Source organism: Bos mutus, chromosome 9 (genome assembly GCF_027580195.1).
Source record: "Bos mutus isolate GX-2022 chromosome 9, NWIPB_WYAK_1.1, whole genome shotgun sequence".
Classification (NCBI taxonomy): domain Eukaryota; kingdom Metazoa; phylum Chordata; class Mammalia; order Artiodactyla; family Bovidae; genus Bos; species Bos mutus.
In genome coordinates, this window is record NC_091625.1 from 32288521 (window position 1) to 32305609 (window position 17089).

General features: G+C 43.0%; 1 protein-coding gene across 3 annotated transcripts in view; it reads left to right on the forward strand.

The window, feature by feature from the left end:
• The window catches only part of MCM9 (minichromosome maintenance 9 homologous recombination repair factor), a 97063-nt gene extending 79974 nt beyond the window's left edge, over positions 1-17089 (forward strand). The window contains exons 9-13 of one of the 3 annotated variants that reach the window (XM_005901640.3): positions 5491-5693; positions 6275-6478; positions 7775-7857; positions 8320-8465; positions 12991-17089. In XM_005901640.3, the coding sequence (XP_005901702.2) occupies positions 5491-5693; positions 6275-6478; positions 7775-7857; positions 8320-8465; positions 12991-14452 (2098 nt within the window). In that variant the 3' untranslated portion in view covers positions 14453-17089. The remainder of the gene's footprint in view (positions 1-5490; positions 5694-6274; positions 6479-7774; positions 7858-8319; positions 8466-12990) is intronic. The other 2 variants (XM_070376360.1, XM_070376361.1) reach the window with 2 other exon arrangements.

Sequence of the window (17089 nt, forward strand, 5' to 3'; positions counted from 1 at the left end):
CTATTCAAATTTTAATCTCTCTTAAGGGTATTTTGAACCTCAGAATCAGAATGTCTAGCTCCCTGCCAAGGCTACAGGGAATCTCGCAAATGTATGTGTTGTGTGTGTGTGTGTGTGTGTGACTTTATATACACTGCACAGAGGTGGAGAGTTCTTCTAAAAAATAAGAATCACATTCTTAATTGTTCCATGTAACTGTGCCAATTCCACAAACTGTTTTTTGAGTTGAGGTTGACGTTTCTCCATGTGGTGGGCATATACCTACAAAGGTGTATCATAAGCCACTCACCCACTATTCATCTGCACAGGGGGCTGGGAGAGAACCAGTCAGTATGATTTTTCAGTACAAAAGCTTGTTAGGGGCAGTCAGAATAGAAAAAAAATGCTCAGGCCCTCAGGATGTCTACTAAGGATGTAACTTACAGCGTCAGTAACCAAAATATCAGTTTGATTGAATCCATATGTGGTTGAAAAGACCAGTCGCTTTATTGTGCTCTGCTTATGTTACTTAAATCTGAGAACATTGTTAAAGTCTGGGAGTTTAACATCTTACATTTTGTCCTGGCTGCTAAATGAAGTCGAAGAGGAGACCAGGAAGAAGAGGGTGCAGTGTGAGATAAAGGGGCGTCAGGACTTTAATCCGCCCTTTGGAATGTGCCCGTCGGCTCTGCACCTGCAAATGGCGGTAGAGGGCCGTACGGCGGGGTGAAGGCATGCGAGCGCTTCACATGCGATGGTCTTTAAGTCTGTAGATGCTAAACGAAATAATTACTTGATAAAGATAGCATTTCATGTATCTTCTAGGTTCTTTTCAGTCTCCTCAAGGGCAGGGTATCTGATTCTTAAATAATAGAAGATGCCCTCACTATTGGCTGAGGACACATTTTGGGAAAAAATTTGACATTGCAATTATATATTTGCTGCTACTAAATTATACTCACATACCTGGGTAGAAGTGCAGTCTGAAATTTAAAAACAAGATGACAGTTTACTGTTCTGCTCAGTAAACATGTCTTGACCGCTCAGGAGCGTTATATGGTCTCTGATTGCTACTAATACCAGGAAAAGGAAAAGACAAGGCTTTTGTTCTCAAGATGCTCACAGCCTTGCAGCAAGACAGACAAGTAGACATTTATTGTACACTGTGATTCTAACAGTCATAGAAGAGCCATGGCAGCAGTCCACACTGAGCTAATTTTCAGTCTTCTAGCCCATATCTGTCCTCAGTCAGAATCTCAGAGGTTGGACCTGGGAATCTGTATTATTAGAACCCACCTGCATTCTCACTGACTAGCCAGGCTTGGGAACCACATCTCCAGGATAAGACTGCTCCACACCTGTCTTTTGTGACATTAATTAGCATAATGTCCTCAAGGTTCATCCATATTGTATTATGTGGCAGGATTTCCTTTGGAGTAAAGTGAAGTGAAAGTTGCTCAGTTGTGTCCAACTCTTTGCGACACCATGGACTATACAGTCTGGTGTATAAACCAGGCTGGAATACTGGTGTGGGTAGCCTTTCCCTTCTCCAGGGCATCTTCCCAACCCAGGGATCGAACCCAGGGATCGAACCCAGGTCTCCCGCATTGCAGGCAGATTCTTTACTAGCTGAGCCGCAAGGGAAGCCCTTGATTTCCTTTATTTTAGGCTAAATAATATTTCATTGTATGAGTGTGTGTATTCTTCATCCATTTAGTCACCCGTGGACACTTGTATTGCTTCCTCCTCTTGGCTGTTATGAATAGCATGCTGTGAACATTGGAGGGTGTCCGTACCACTTTTATTCAACTTGATAGAAAGGCCATCTAAGCTGAAGGCGTCACCCTTCATCTGGGTCACATTTTACAGCTGAGAAAGTTGACTGGGCCTTTGTCATTCAGAGCCTGTTTCAGTCTTCCCCTTTACTCTCTGAGGTCTAGAGGCAGTTGTTTTCTCCAGCCCTTCAAAGCCTCAGATTTCTGAGCCGTCTGCTCTCTTTCATCACTCCTTGAAAACTGGTCACTTCTGTCCTGTGCTCATGTCTTTCCTGCAGTGTTTCGCCAGAGGGAGTGTTTCTTATTTTAGTCACAGTGTGATGTGAGTGAAAGGTGGGGTGCTCTGCTCCGTGTAGTCCCTCGGGTGGCTGTCTGACTCCAGGGCCTTTTATCCTCACCTGTACCAGCAGAGAGGGAGAAAAGCAGGGAAGGTTGTCCAGGAAGGTTCTTAGGCGCCTGACCTGGAAGTAGATATGCTGTCTCCCCACTCCACCGGCAGGACTTATTTTTACAGCTCTGTGCTGCTCTGCTGTGCTGTGCTTAGTCATGACTCTTAGTGACCCCATGGACTGTAGCTCACCAGGCTCCTCTGTCCATGGGGATTCTCCAGTCAAGAATACTGGAGTGGGTTGCCATGACCTCCTCCAGGAGGTCTTCCCAGCCCAGGGACTGAACCCAGGTCTCCCGCATTGCAGGCAGGTTCTTTACCAACTGAGCTACCAGGGAAGCCCTACTTAACTGTAAAGGAAGATGGGAAATTTAGTCTTGCCCTGCCCCCAGGGAGAAAGGAAAACCACGTTTGCACACAGAGCAGCCACTGCCACCGGCCAGAGCTAAATTTGGAAGTGCCAGCCTGTAGGTAGTGATTAAAGCCGTCAGCAAAGATGGGGATCACCATACAGATGTGATGAGACTATTAAGACCGCCACAAAACAAGGGTGCTTTCTGGAGGGCCTGCCAGGGTAAAAATCACTTATGTAATTTATGTAGGAAAGTTTAAGCATGTGGATTAAACAATGGAAAGGCAGGTTTTTCAGAAACTGGAATGTTGTCACTCTTTGAAGTTAGTGCAGGAAAAAAAAATCTTTAGCATGACTATTTTATATCTGGTGAAGCCTGCAAGTATAAAATGACTCTGAGTTTGAGAAATACTGAACTAAATAAAGATTTTTGATTTATCCCTTATTCAGCACATGTTCATTGAGCATTTAAATATGTGACCGGCAGCATGAGCACTGTAACAGTGGTCATGGGCCCTCAAGGGGAATCAAATTAAGTAGGAAAGAAGTAAGGCAAGGAAATGCATACCTAAAACCTCAGGCCCAATCTTTAAACCACAGGAAGTGCTTAAAACATTTCAGCATCAGGGTAACAGTTTGGAGGTACAGGAGTTTGGGTTTTGAAGTGAAGCTGACCTGGGTTTGAATCGCAGTCCTGTTGCTCTGCTTGTGACCTTAACCGTCGTTATTACCGTCTGAAACCATCTAGTTTCCTTATTTCCAAGTTGGTGATAATATCTACCTTTCAGGTGGTTGTGAAGATCAGGGGTAACATGTATACATAAAGCCTGGCACAGGGCTTTGCATTACATATATGATAGTTATCTTTTTGTTACTAGGAGAGTAGAGCTCATACTGGGTTGGTGAAATGACCTTACCTTACACTCATTCATGCGTCCTCGTTCAGTAGAATGTAGTGAGCTGCTGCTGTGCACGTGACACTTAGGATGAGGCTGTGTGAGTATCTTTATTCTCTAAAGCCCCATTCAGGTGGTAATGTGGGTCACGTTTGTATCACAGGTTTGCAGCCACCAGGCTTACATGCTGTCTTCCCCTCTTTCAAGTGACCAAGGCCACTCTGTCCCTCCTGGCGCTGCCCCACCTTCCTCTTTGCTGCTGGTCACAGCCTGACTTACTGTCCCACACCATCTCCTCTTCCCCTGCCTGCTCCTCTACCTTCATTGCTCGAATCTCCACAAGCTGCTCACCCCCCAGGAAGACTGTTCCTTCACATATAAATCTTCCTTAGCTTTCTTCCCAAAGCTGCTGCTTTGCATGTTTTCCCAGTTACCTCGGGAATAACTCACCCCCTTCTTTCTGTCTCTGCTTGTCCATTGTCCTTCTGTCTTTGCAGACACGAACGCAGGTAACTGCCACCAGCGTCCGTTGCACATGTCCTGTCTGGTGGGCACCGTGTTGAGCCTCCCTGTCCTCTAGCAGTTCTGTTGTGAACTAATCGAAGGCGGGGACCAGCTCTGTACCTTTCTCAATTCTCAGTACAGCCCTTTGCCCACAGGAAATGACTTGTAAATAGCTCTTGATCAGAGAGAGGAAGAACAGCCAAGTTTATCTCTCAGAAAATCATTTGTAAGCAATTATTTCATAAACAGTTGTATTTTGTTTGGTATTGTATTGAAGTATTGAAGCAGTGTTCCTTTTTTTCTGATAAGTGCAAATAGCCTCTTCGGTATTAGATTAAATGTGCTTTTTGTGGGATTAGTTAGGAACCATTTACTACATTGGTTTTATGGCAAACTGATTCTGAGTTCTAAACAGCTGCCTTTACAAAGTCATTTTGGTATATGAATAAGATGTAGACTCTATGTTCAGAATTTTCCCCTATCAGTGATTTTTTTAAAAGAGGAGTTAGTTTTCAGTGAAGTGCCTTGTTTGTTGTTCTCCTCCGTGTCTGCTTGTGCCACTTACCACAAATACAGATTCTCAGACTTTTCAGTCCTCAGGCATGAGGTCATTGCTGGAGCCAACTGGAAATAGATCAAGGATTAACACATGTAGCACATGTTTGCCGAAGTCCCAAGGCTATGCGCTGCAACTGAAAACCACCATCGCTAGAGAGCAGACAACGTTTACAGAGCAGGAATTCTATACTTGTTACTGTCAGTGAATGTGCCCTATTATTTTGAGGACGTGCCCATCATAAACAAGTTTAAAAACAACATCTGAGTTATGTCATCTCCATATCTGCCCCGCCACTGCCCTGACTTGCGTGCGTCTTCCTCGCCACTGCCTTGTCTCCCCAGCGTGTCCCATCTGTGGTCCTTCCCTGTCTAACCAGCCCACCATGCCCCAACCTTTTTAGCCTTCCCTTCACTGTTGCTCCTCAAAAACACTACGCTAATCAACCTTCAGTTTTCCTGATTTCTTCTTTTTCTATCCCTCCTCCCCTCCATCCCTTGCTCCTTCCTTTCCTTTCCCTTCTGCCTGTTTCTTTCACTTTTAGAAGAACCAAAACAAGTAAGTGAACACACAGAACAAGTCCGTGTGTCACAAAAGGCCTTGCCCAGAAACCACTTCATAATGTTTCTCTGAGTGTCTCTTCCATATACATAGATGAATACACGTCATCTTTATTTCCCCTGGGAAGTTTATGCTTCTAGAACTTACTGTATTCTGCCGTGTCTCACCATTATAGAAAATGGATTGCAAGCTCCTTAAGACCAGTATCCATGTACGGTTTAACTTTGTGTACCTCTTAGAGGGGTCTACTCAGAGTCAGGGCATAAGAAATGTGTGTTGAGCACTTACTTCTTTTCAAGATAGGCTCGTATAAATATGTCCTTCATTTTAACTTGGTGTTTGTATCATTCCACGTTCTCTTTGACATGTTCGTCTCTAAATTTTTAAGGTACCGGAGCAGCCCCTTTCTATTAATAAGTTTAATCTTGTTTTTCATTTGAATCTCAACAGTCAGTGAACTATACCTTCTCTTTTGGTAGCCTCGTGTGCAAACTGAACACAAGGACCACCATCCTTGCAGCAACTAACCCCAAAGGCCAGTACGACCCCCGTGAGTCTGTATCAGTGAACATTGCCCTTAGCAGCCCACTCTTAAGTCGATTCGACCTGATCCTCGTTTTGCTTGATACCAAGAATGAAGACTGGGACCGTATCATTTCCTCTTTTATCTTAGAAAACAAAGGTATGTGGAAGCGATCAAATCATTCAAATTGACAGAGTAGACATAAATGAAATTTTCCTTGAGGAAAATCAAATAAATACCCAACTACGAGTCTATAGAGAGATGCTTAGACAGAAAGCAGTGAACCTAGTTAGCGAGCCTAGAACAATGCACAGAAGGAAAAGGGTCTTCCTTTGCTTACCGTATGTCCTTTGTGGTGAAAAGGGCAACTTTATGATATATAATGACCACGTGGTTCACGTCCTATACACAAAGAAAACTGGACTGAATTTATAAAGCAGAATCCTAAATGTGGATCTTTTGTCAAAAAATTAGGCTTACCAAGTACTATTTATTATTGTATATGGCAGAACAGAATTATTCTGAATAATTTAAACCTTTGTAGGAAGCTTACCTTTATTAAGCTTAGAGCCTAAGACTATTTATTATAGAGCTATATGCAGAGATAGGTCTAGATTTCAGTGGCCAGAAAACCAGAAGGTTATCCTTTTAAAAATGAGTACAGGAACTTTGTCAAAACCCTCAAAATGAGATATTTGCCTGTTCTTAGAAATTACTGACCCAATACTTGATATATACAGGTTACCCAAGCAAATCAGAGAAGCTCTGGAGCATGGAAAAGATGAAATCCTACTTCTGCCTCATTAGGAAACTACAGCCCACACTGTCTGATGAGGGTAATCAAGTTCTGCTCCGGTACTACCAGATGCAAAGGCAGAGTGACTCCCGGAACGCTGCCCGGACCACCATCCGCCTGCTGGAGAGCTTGATACGATTAGCAGAAGGTTAATTTCACTCCACATATACTTTTATTGGGTGCTCACTGTGAGCTAGGGCTTTCCTGGTGGCTCCAACTGTAAAGAATCCGCCTGCAATGCAGGAAACCTGGGTTCGATTCCTGGGTTGGGAAAATCCCCTGGAGAAGGGAATGAAAACTCACTCCAGTATTCTTGCCTGGAGAATTCCATGGACAGAGGAGCCTGGCGGTCTACGGTCCACGGAGTCACAGAGTCTCACACGACTAAGACTAAACACACAAAGTGAGGAAGGCTTGGGACTTGGCAATGAGTAAGGATGATCTCTGAGATGCTTGCTCACAGTTGGTTAAAAAGTAAAAGCTTGAAGCTATGAAACCTACACGGATTATAGATGTTGAGTGGAATGTAGTGGCATTAAGGAAAAGGAATCTTTGTGACATTTCATAACTTCCTGTAACTTCAGACATCATCCATTTAAAAAGTCTTGCTTGCTGTATGTTTTCCTTCTCGATGGCCTCTATCTGAATATGCCTTTGTTGGGAACTGTTTTCTGTATGGCATCCTGGGTGATTTCTCACCAGTTGCTACTCACAGCCGCCACTAACACAGTAACGTTGAATTAGCAATGCCGTCCTCTGTCCCATCCCTAACGTGTGAGACTTGCGTGCATACTCGCAGCTAATATGCACCCTCAGACTTTTTTTCCCTTAATACTGGCTTTTACATTTAGCACTTACTTAAATAATCCTAAAAATTTTTTTCACATGAGTTAACTGTATGATATAATGATGTGATATATGCTTAACTAAAAAGTTCCATAAAACAAAACTGCTTCACTTTTTCAAGGATTTATAATTAATATTAAGGCAAGAAATACCTAAGATTTAGGCTTGCAAGTTTGATACTTTTGAAAAGCTGACAGATAAAGAGATGTACCAGAGATGAGAAATCAATTTTAGTCTTGTTTAGATTATAATAGATTAGAATTAAGAAGAATTAAGAATTAATTAGAGAGTAAGAATTAACAGTTACTGAATATCAATTATATGCTTATATAGCCCCTTTGTTTGCTGGAGCCCAGAGTACTTTTTCATGTGAATACACAGAATTGTCATGGGCTGTGCAGAAGAATTAGGCCCTTTATTAGAGAAAGAACCTTAAAGCTATTGAACTTAGACATCTGTGCTTGTTCTAGTAAAATGTATTTGTTATTAGAAGCACATTAATAATATACAGTTTTGGAGTAGGGGGCACCAATGACATTTGTCACCTCAGATATTCATAAAAATAATTTCCTCATCATTTCAAACGCACCTTTCATAGCTCATGCTCGCCTGATGTTTCGTGATACAGTGACTCTGGAAGATGCTGTTACAGTGGTGTCGGTAATGGAGTCCTCCATGCAGGTGAGCATAGCTTGTACCTAACATTTGAACCGTAATTGCAAACATTGTTTAAAAAAGACAATTTATAACATATCTGGAGTTATAAAAATGGCCATATTTTAGACCTATTCATTCCTGGAAATTTATCCAAAGGGACCCATTTAAAAGAAGCGAAAAAAATTGTCATGGAAACAGTCTGCATTGTTTTACCCACTGGTGTAAAGTAGTGGGTCTTAATCCTTCTTCTCCTCAACACACCTGAGAGATGCTCATGGTTCCACTCAAGACAGTGTGGCTTCCCAGAGCAATGCATGCCACTGGAAATTGGGGAAGAGGACTACTGAAATTTGAATCAGGCTCCCAGATGACTCTGAGAGCCGTGACAGGGGTATAGGGGTTGGTCTTAAGCACCTGGGATCAGTGGTCCCTAGCGTGGAGGCCTGGTGACTCTCCCTGGTATTTTCCATTTTCTCATCCTGTCAGGGAGGTGCGCTGCTAGGAGGTGTGAATGCACTCCACACTTCCTTTCCCGAAAACCCTCTGCAGCAGTACCAGACGCAGTGTGAACTCATTCTGGAAAAGCTGGAGCTGCCCAACCTCTTGAGTGAAGAACTGAGAAGACTTGAAAGGTGAGAAAAGAAAACCAAGAAAGGCATGTAATGGAACATGCTTGTTTGGCATTTAGTGAAATGAAAGAAGTGTAAAGTAAGTGGAAAATCTATGTAGGAGATTTCAGTTACTTGGTGCTACATAATCTACTCCATCAAAGCTCAGTGGCTTAAAAAAAAAAACCCCACCGTACCCTTTTAGTGCTTACTTTCTGAGAGTCAGAAATTCAGGGGCGTTTAGAGGGGATGTTTATTTCTGGTCCACATAGTACCAGCTGGGGTCACTCGTACACCTGCATTTAGCTGGGAGCTCAGCTGGGATCGGAACTTCGAAGGGAGCTTCTGTCACATATGTGGTGCCTTTGCTGGGGCGGCTTACTTGGCCAGGAGCTCTCTACTGTAAGGTAGTAGGAATTCTGAGATGGTAGCTTAGGACACAAGTAGCTGAGCAAAAGTGGAAGCCGCTAGCCTTTCATGAGCTGGGCCAGAGCGGACATGGCATCACTTCTGCCACATTTTACAGGTCAGAGCAAGTCACAGGGTCAGCCCGCATACCAGGTGAAGGGACATGACACCACCTCTTGATGGGAGAAGTGGTGTAGACATATGGAAAGGAGGGGACTGATGGCAGCCTCTATGGGGACCACCTTCCACAGCTGTGTTTCCTTGGCTGGCTGGTCTAGTGAGCCTTATGGAGAACATGGACTGGTCCTTTACTGTGTATAATCAACTGGGTCCTGATTAACGAGAAGGACCAAGGTATGCCACCTACAGTTTGCACCCAATATGATGCAGTTTCCATCGAGAAACCTTGGTGAATGGCTGCATCCTGTTTACTACCACCGCTTTTCCCCTCTTCTGTTTCTTTGGCTCAGTGTAAGAGGTAGTGCTGTCCAGAGGTGGCTGGGACTAATGTTGAGGAAGAGGAAATTGGCCGCCAGGAGAGTGGTCTCTCTCATCCCAGGCCAGACCCAGACACAAAGTACTTTATAAGCTGGCTGTATCATGTGTCCTCACCAGGGGAGGACATGTGCAAGGGTATTTGCATAAAGAGTCTTCATGCTTATTAATATTTTAATTCACTTATTGTCTAAAGCTTTTCTGCAAGCATAATAAAAATTTGATCATTAGTCTTTATATGGCAGCTTCCCTAGTAGCTTAGATGGTAAACAATTTGCCTACAATGGGTCAGGAAGATCCCCTAGAGAAGGGAATGGCAACCCACTCCAATATTCTTGCCTGGAGAATTCCACAGGCTGAGAACTAAGTGACTAAGAACACACACAGTCTTTATATAACCCAGGTGAAAGAAAATTGCAGGTAGAGACCGAGGCACAAATTGCTTTCAGGCCAGCCTGTGCCAGAATGCCGGGAAGGTTCGGAAGTGGAGATAAGAGTACAGCACTGGCTTCACCCAGAAAAGGCCCTTCTGGTCTGTTAGCAGCTGCTCTGACCCTCCCTCAGCATCATGATTCCTTCCCTACTACACTCCCAAATCTGTGACTTTTAAAAATTTACAATTCAACAGCCAGACTGAAAAAATTCCTCAGTAAGAATGACATTTTATGTTAAAGAGGTAAATCTGTTTTTCATCCTACAGGGGAACAACGCAGGAATGACAGGAGCAGTGTTTCAAAACCCCCTTTTCTAGTGACTTGTTACTGTGGACATGTGGGAAGGAACATGTCACATGCATCACCTCAAGAATTTTTGCCTGAACTTTTACGCTTGAAAGAAAGAGCCGCTCAGTCATGTCCAATTCTTTGCAACCCGCCAGGCTCCTCTGTCCCTGGGATTCTCCAGGCAAGAATACTGAAGTGGGTTGCCATGCCCTCCTCCAGGGGATCTTCCCGAGCCAGGGATGGAACCCAGGTCTCCCGCATTGCGGGCAGATTCTTTATCATCTGAGCCCTGCGTGCTCCCTAAATACGTGAGCTTCTATTACAGAGCTTGACTTTGAGTCTGTGCCTGTGTCGAGGGAGTGAAGGATGGCAAGTGTGTCCATCAGGCCTCTTCCTGCTGGTGCAAGTGGGTTAATCATTGACCTGAGTGGGTTAATCATTGACCCGAGCCAGTGGGTTAATCATACCAGTGTTGATCTCAAAGCTGGGCACTGGGGAATAGAGAGCATGTGAGAGCCTAGCGGCTACACAGGGAGAATTTGGGGAGCACATTGGGATGATTAGCTGTTGAAGCAAAACCTTGAGAACTCTTTTCCTGGCACTTCTCTCCTATTTTGCTCACTCCCTTCATCCAGCAGTATTCTCTATTTATAAAACCCCAGCACAGCTTTCTGGGGAAAAATGGGAGATGGTTTTGTCCTGCTGATACCCAGTAAACTTGCACTTTGTCTAAAATCAGCCTCTTTATCTTCTGGTCTCCTGGCCTTTTCATGATCCAGAGCGTAGTGTTAAGGTCAGTACTCCTCCTTTGCTTCTTTTATGGTTTGAGGTAGCCGATCCTTTTCAGTCCTGTCCTGGGCCTGGCTTTGCATTTGGAGAGGATTCTTACATTTTGAGTGAGCAAAAACTCATTTGAGTACCCCTGACACATGTCAGATTCAGGAAAGGAAGGACTGTGAGTCTCAGAGCAGTGTTGTATGATAGAAAAAGGGCAGTTAGACTTATCAGATTCAAGATGACCCTCCTGGAGGGAAGGAAGGAAAACAGAAAGAGTAAGTGATGGTCTGAAAGATAGGATTCTGCCTTAAAAAAATTTTTTTTTCCCTTCTGATATTTCCTTGTAATGCAAGAATTCCTGAGCTGATCCTCACAGCAATAAAACCAGGTGGCCTGCAAAGAGGGGCATCTCCTGTGCCTCCTGCGTTGCAGGCAGATTCTTTACCACCAAGCCACTGGGGAAGCCCCTCTGCTAGTGACAGCCAGCCGCAAATGACAGCTGCCTTACCCATCTTAAAACAGAGTGTGGAGATGTCTTTTAGGTGGTATAGTAAAGTATAGAGTTTAAGTAGCAGTACCTTTAAAATTCCCATAAATTATTCAAGTTGTGGAGTGTTAATAATTATGAGCATCCCTGACCTCAATTTGATACTGAAAGTATACTAGATAGTAGTAATTTTGAAAGCTATTTGGGTTTGTTTTTGTTTTTATCTTTTTTGGTCTGACTGTGATTACAGTGAATTCAGATTTTCTGTATTGTTGTTCCCAAGTCTACTATGAGTGACTGTAACCCAAATTTAAAAAATAATTTTTTAGTGTTTTTTTTCCTGGCTGTAAACAATAATACATTCTTTTTTTCTTTTTTTAATGTTTTTTTTTTTTTTTTTTGGCTGTGCCAGGTCTTAGTTGCCGCATATAGGATTTTTAGTTGCTTGTGACATATTAGATCTAGTTCCCTGACCAAGGATTGAACCCAGCTTCCCTGCTTTGGGAGCACAGAGTCTTAGCCACTGGACCACCAGGGAAGTTCCAATACACATTCTTTATAAAATGTTTTGAAAGTAACAATAATGAATTAATAAGGTAAAAAAATCACACACAATCTTATTTCCCAGAGAGAGCTATCATTAATGTGTTAATGTATTTAAATACATTGAAATTTAAATCCATTTAATTTTGATGTCTTCTGTTCCTTTTTCTATGATAACCCATGATTTTTAGAAAAATTTACTTATCAGCTTTTTGGTGTAGTTTCTTTTCAGATTTAGTGCATGGAAGCAGAGTCACATTGCTCCTTATACTGAAAAGGCGTTTCTAGGTTGTTAGGAAGGGCTTTCTAAGGGACCTCTCTTTGAAAAGCTGCTGTAATCCCTGTTAAAAATTGGTCCTCTGGTACTATTTCAGTTTCTAATGTGCCCAAGGTTTAAGACGAATGTCACAAGGTCAACTCCGTCATTCTCAGCAGGTCAGTAGGTTTCAACTCTGTATCAATCTGATGAAGAGTGGCTGCCCAGAACAGATGCTGAAACGTGTGGGCTTGGCAGGAAAGAGGTCATGGCTGCCTGGGGGAGGCCTGCCACGAGGGTGACTGCTGGAGGGGGCAGGGGGTGCCAAGCACAGAGGAATCATAGTCTCTTTACTCTTGAGGAAGGTCATTTTTTAGATGCACTAAAATTCAGTACCTCATTTAATTAAAGAGGTTTGAGGCGGTCATAATCTCTAGTCTTTCCCTTTGGTTCAGCTCTGCAGACTGGCTGCAAAATAGCTCGAGCCACTTCTCTTGGTCAGTAGTCAGCTACTGTGCACATAGCCACCAGGTTGTCTTGTAGGTGAACATTTAACACAGGAGAAAAGACTGACCTTCCAACAATCTGATGAATGAAACAGACTTTCAGAGAGATCTGAAAATATAGACAAACCTGCCCTTTGATTTTCTTTATTTTACTACACTTGTAGGTTAAATTAGTATGATTATCAGAACCCTTGTATTCTATCCTGGTGAAAAAGGATAATTTCCTCCTGCTGCTCTAAGAGATGGTGTGTGGTATTAGCCTGGAATTATGTTGGACTTAAACCCTTAGATGGCATCTCAGAGAATAAAGAAAGGAAAAGATTAAAGCAATACATATTTTCCTTGTATGCTTCAGGTTACAGAATTGGAGTGTGGACCAATCTCAGCCGCAGGCCGTGGAAGCAGAGACGATTCCAGGATCCCTGGGAGGTGATGCCCGGAAAGAATCAAACTTCAGAACATCGACGCAGCAGGAAGTAAACTGTAGCGCGCATCAGTTCTCTATTGGAGGCAGTTTCGGGGGAAGCCCACTTCTCGGTCCCTCTTCCCATCTGGGGCCTAAAGGACCAACAAGTGGAAAGCATTCAGAGGAGCACAGAAATAGCCAGGATGGCAGTTTGGACTGGTTTGATTCCGTGGCAACTCATCCGATTGAACCTAAAAACACTGCTCCTGTGTCTCCTAGTCCCAAAACAAGTAGGGGGGCAATGGCTTTGAAAATCTGCAACAACAGATCTCAGGGTAAGGAGGATAGGGAGGCAGGCCAAAGGAGCAAATTGGAGACTGAACCACTTCCAGCAGCAGGAGAGACAGAAACTCCACTGAGGCCAGGCAACCGTGAGGGTGAAAGGCCAAGAAAGGCCGCCACGGTTTCTGAAGCGGCCGTATCTGCTGATGAACCCGACTCGGTGCTGACTCATCACGTCCCCAGGAAACTGCACAAGCTGCACAAGGCTAGGGCCCAGGAGTTGTGCAGGAATACCACCAGGCCGCCCTTGCAACCCACAAGCCCTTCTCATCCTCAGCCCACTCCTATCCAGAGCCCGGAGAGAGTGCTGGAAACTCCCAAAAGAAAGAGACAGAAGTCACACGCTCAGGCACAAGAGCCCCACCAGGAAAGTGTTGAGAGTCTGGGTGCCCCTGTGGCCAAACTGGCAAAATTCACTTTCAAACAAAAGTCAAAACTGACCCATTCCCCTGAAGACTGTGGCCCTGTATCTCCTGGCACCAGTAAACCAGTAGTTCAGAGTCCTGAAAATCCCCAGCGCAGAGCAAAAAGAGGAGCAGCTCTGCCTGGGAAGGGCCCAGAAAAGCTGGCCTCCAGAATTAGAAGCTCGGCTCAGCAGCAGGATGAGACAAGGGGGGTATCACCGCAGCCACCCTACAAAGACAGACCAGAAGAGAAGAGGGAACGCGCCCCTGCAAAGGGAACTGTCCAGCCTGAGTTAGAGCTTGGTAACGACACGGGGCGTTTCTGTCTTGCTAGTGAAAGAGTCAGAAAGGAAGAGGTTTCGTGCAGTAATAAAAGCAGCAAGGTTCATGCTTGCACGTTAGCCAAATTGGCAAACTTCTCCTTTACTTCCCCCTCTGAATCCAAATCAGAATCCCCTCCTCCTCCTCAAAGTAAGAACCCGAGTGAGGGTGGCCCCAGCTGTGTGGCCACAGCTACAGCGCTTGGCAGGAAGAGGAAGACTTTTCAGCTGGACACATCCACCGAGAAACTAAGTCTTTCCAAAACATCTCTCTTCACTTTACCAGAACTAGATGATGAACCATTAGATTTTGATTGGGATGAGGAAATGAGAAAAAAGCCATAATCATGAAAAGCTTTCTGGTCAAGTTTCACCCTCCCCCACCAAAGCCACCCCCTCCAGGACATCAGTGTGCCATTTACAGATGGGGGCACCATTCTGAATGCCCCCACCCAGCCCCTGCCATCAGGTTTTGTAAATTCAGGTTTATCCTCATGTCGTGAAAAGCTGTACAGTCGTTGTAGGTCACTGTGACACCAGCACATGAATTGCATTAATTAACAACTGTGCCTTGATTTTGCAAACATTGTACTTGTATTCCTAAAATGTTTCGTTGTGTTTTGTTTGGGTTTGATGTATTTTTTAAGGGGGTGGGTTTTCCTGAGACCCCTTCTTTCATTCCCTCAGGAACAAAGGCCACGAAGGTAACGCTCATAAAGCTAACAAGTCAGATGAACTCTTTTTCTGTTGTTTTTTTTGTTTTTCACCCAAGATGTGCTGAGTATGGTAAATATTATTATGATTTGCCAGAATCATGTGATTTTTCTGAATTTTTTTATGTTTATTCTCATGTGTCATATTAAATATTATTGAAGCTTTTGTTTCTCCAAGAGGCCTTCTCACAATTCCATGGTAGACTTAAAGATCTGGCAGCTGGTCAAAGAGATGCTTTCTTGGGATATTGACCTGAGTTTTCCTTTCTCTCTTGAGCCAATAATTTATGCTTCAGATTCTTTTTTATGTCTTGGGGACTTACCTTCAATACAATTTAAATCCTGTGGTTGGAAGAAGAGGGTGTATGGTAATCTCAGTCATATATCATGGCACCCATCCAAGTGGTTAATATGGAAATGTGATTCCTACTAAGTTATGATTCATTTGTCTTTAAACCCAAACAACGACTGGTAGGAACAGACAACTCAAGCTTTGTCTTAAATGCTTTTAGAATAACTTCTTCCTTTAGATTCTAGCAAGGATTCCATAATTACAAACTTTCTGTCCTGGAGTTTGAATTTGGAAAATGGTAATAGATTCTTTTCATTGTCTGAGGGACTTTCGGCATGAGGAATACTGAAAGCTGTATGTACTTAGTTTAATGATCATTTCATTGAATTCCTACAGAAAAAAATTTAAGAATCTCAATTTTTCTTGAGCATTTAAATATTAATTCCACAATAGACTAATTAAATTTTCTGAAAGATTTTAAACAATGACTACAAATTTAGTATGGGTGAGTCTTTTGAGATCATCAGACAAGTTAAGCAGCTTAAAGACATACCTAAGCAGTAATTATAAAAGTTGTTGTTGTACATTCACTTAAACCTATCCTAAAACATCAAGACTATCGTTTAGGTAATTTCTTATTTCTGTACTTTTATTGACTTCCTAGTGTAGTATGATTCTTAATGTGATATCTTCCTCATCTCTCTCTATTAGTACTTCTGTGGGCTTTAGCATTCTTACTAGAACTAAAGGAAAAAGAAAGGATCTGGGTTGTTAAGCGGTTGATTAGCCAGGACATGGTCTGATTGTGAAAACAGGGCAATTCAAACCCGAGCCAGACTGATGAGCTGACTTGTTTTTTTCTTGGTAGACTTTTAAGTCCCTTTCTTATAAATTTTTGTCTTTGAGACTAGGTATCTCTTGCAGTAATGATGTATTAAGCTGGACATGACTGATAGTACCTAACCTATTGATTTGCCGTTAGGGTATTTTGATCTGTTTTTGTCATTTAATGTGGTTGTATGCTAAAGCCTTCATTTCTGTCTTGATTCTAGAGCACTTAGTTTCATATAGTTAACTTGTCTCTTCAGGACACAGTAATTCTTATTTTAAAAGGCAGTGTGGAATTGTCTGTCTTCCTTAGCTACTGTACATGACCATCTATGCCATCTTCTGCTGATTATTATCTGTACTCACCATATGTCCTCTAATTGTGCTAATAAATCCACCCTACTTCTTTTCAGCACCTTCCTCTGCCGGGATCATTTGCTCAAGTTACAAGTTCCATTGTTTATTCTTCAGTGCTTAGGCAGCAAGTAGGAACTATGTATGTAAATATTACAAACCGATACAATTATTAAAGAATAAACTACTCAATATGAATGCTCCCCTACTTATTAAAAAATCGGCCTCTGTCACAGCTGACTTTTGTGTTATGACCTTCACAGCTTGGTCAGTGGGAAGTCCCTGTATGTTGACACTGAGGTCCTTTTAGGACTCTGACTTTCCTAAAAGCATCTATGCTATTTGAAAAGAACAGCATGTTCCAGACCCATTTGAGTTCTTTTCCTACCTCAGCTCATAGAATCCGTTGCCCCGAGGCACTGTTCCTTAGAGACCAGTGATATTAAATGCGGAACCCCGGGCTTCAGGGCTGCGTGGGGAGGTCAGCACTACCCCTGCTCTGCGGTCCTTTAGTTTCAGAGCTAAAAATGTTTAGCGTCCCGGGGCCGTGTTTTATCCTGCTGTGTCCTCCTTCTTTTATACTGTATGATTTCACGACAACTATGGTATTTTTTCTTATATGGTATTTAATGTGTGTACCAAGGAAAAACAGGTGTCTCCGGGGAAATATGTACAGTCTCAAAAATCATATTTGTATTCAATAAAGGAAATAAAGGAAAGTGTAAAAATAACCTTTATTTCTGATCAGCATGTCAGGCTGTATTTTTTTTTCAGGCCAGTGGACTCTTTAGAAAG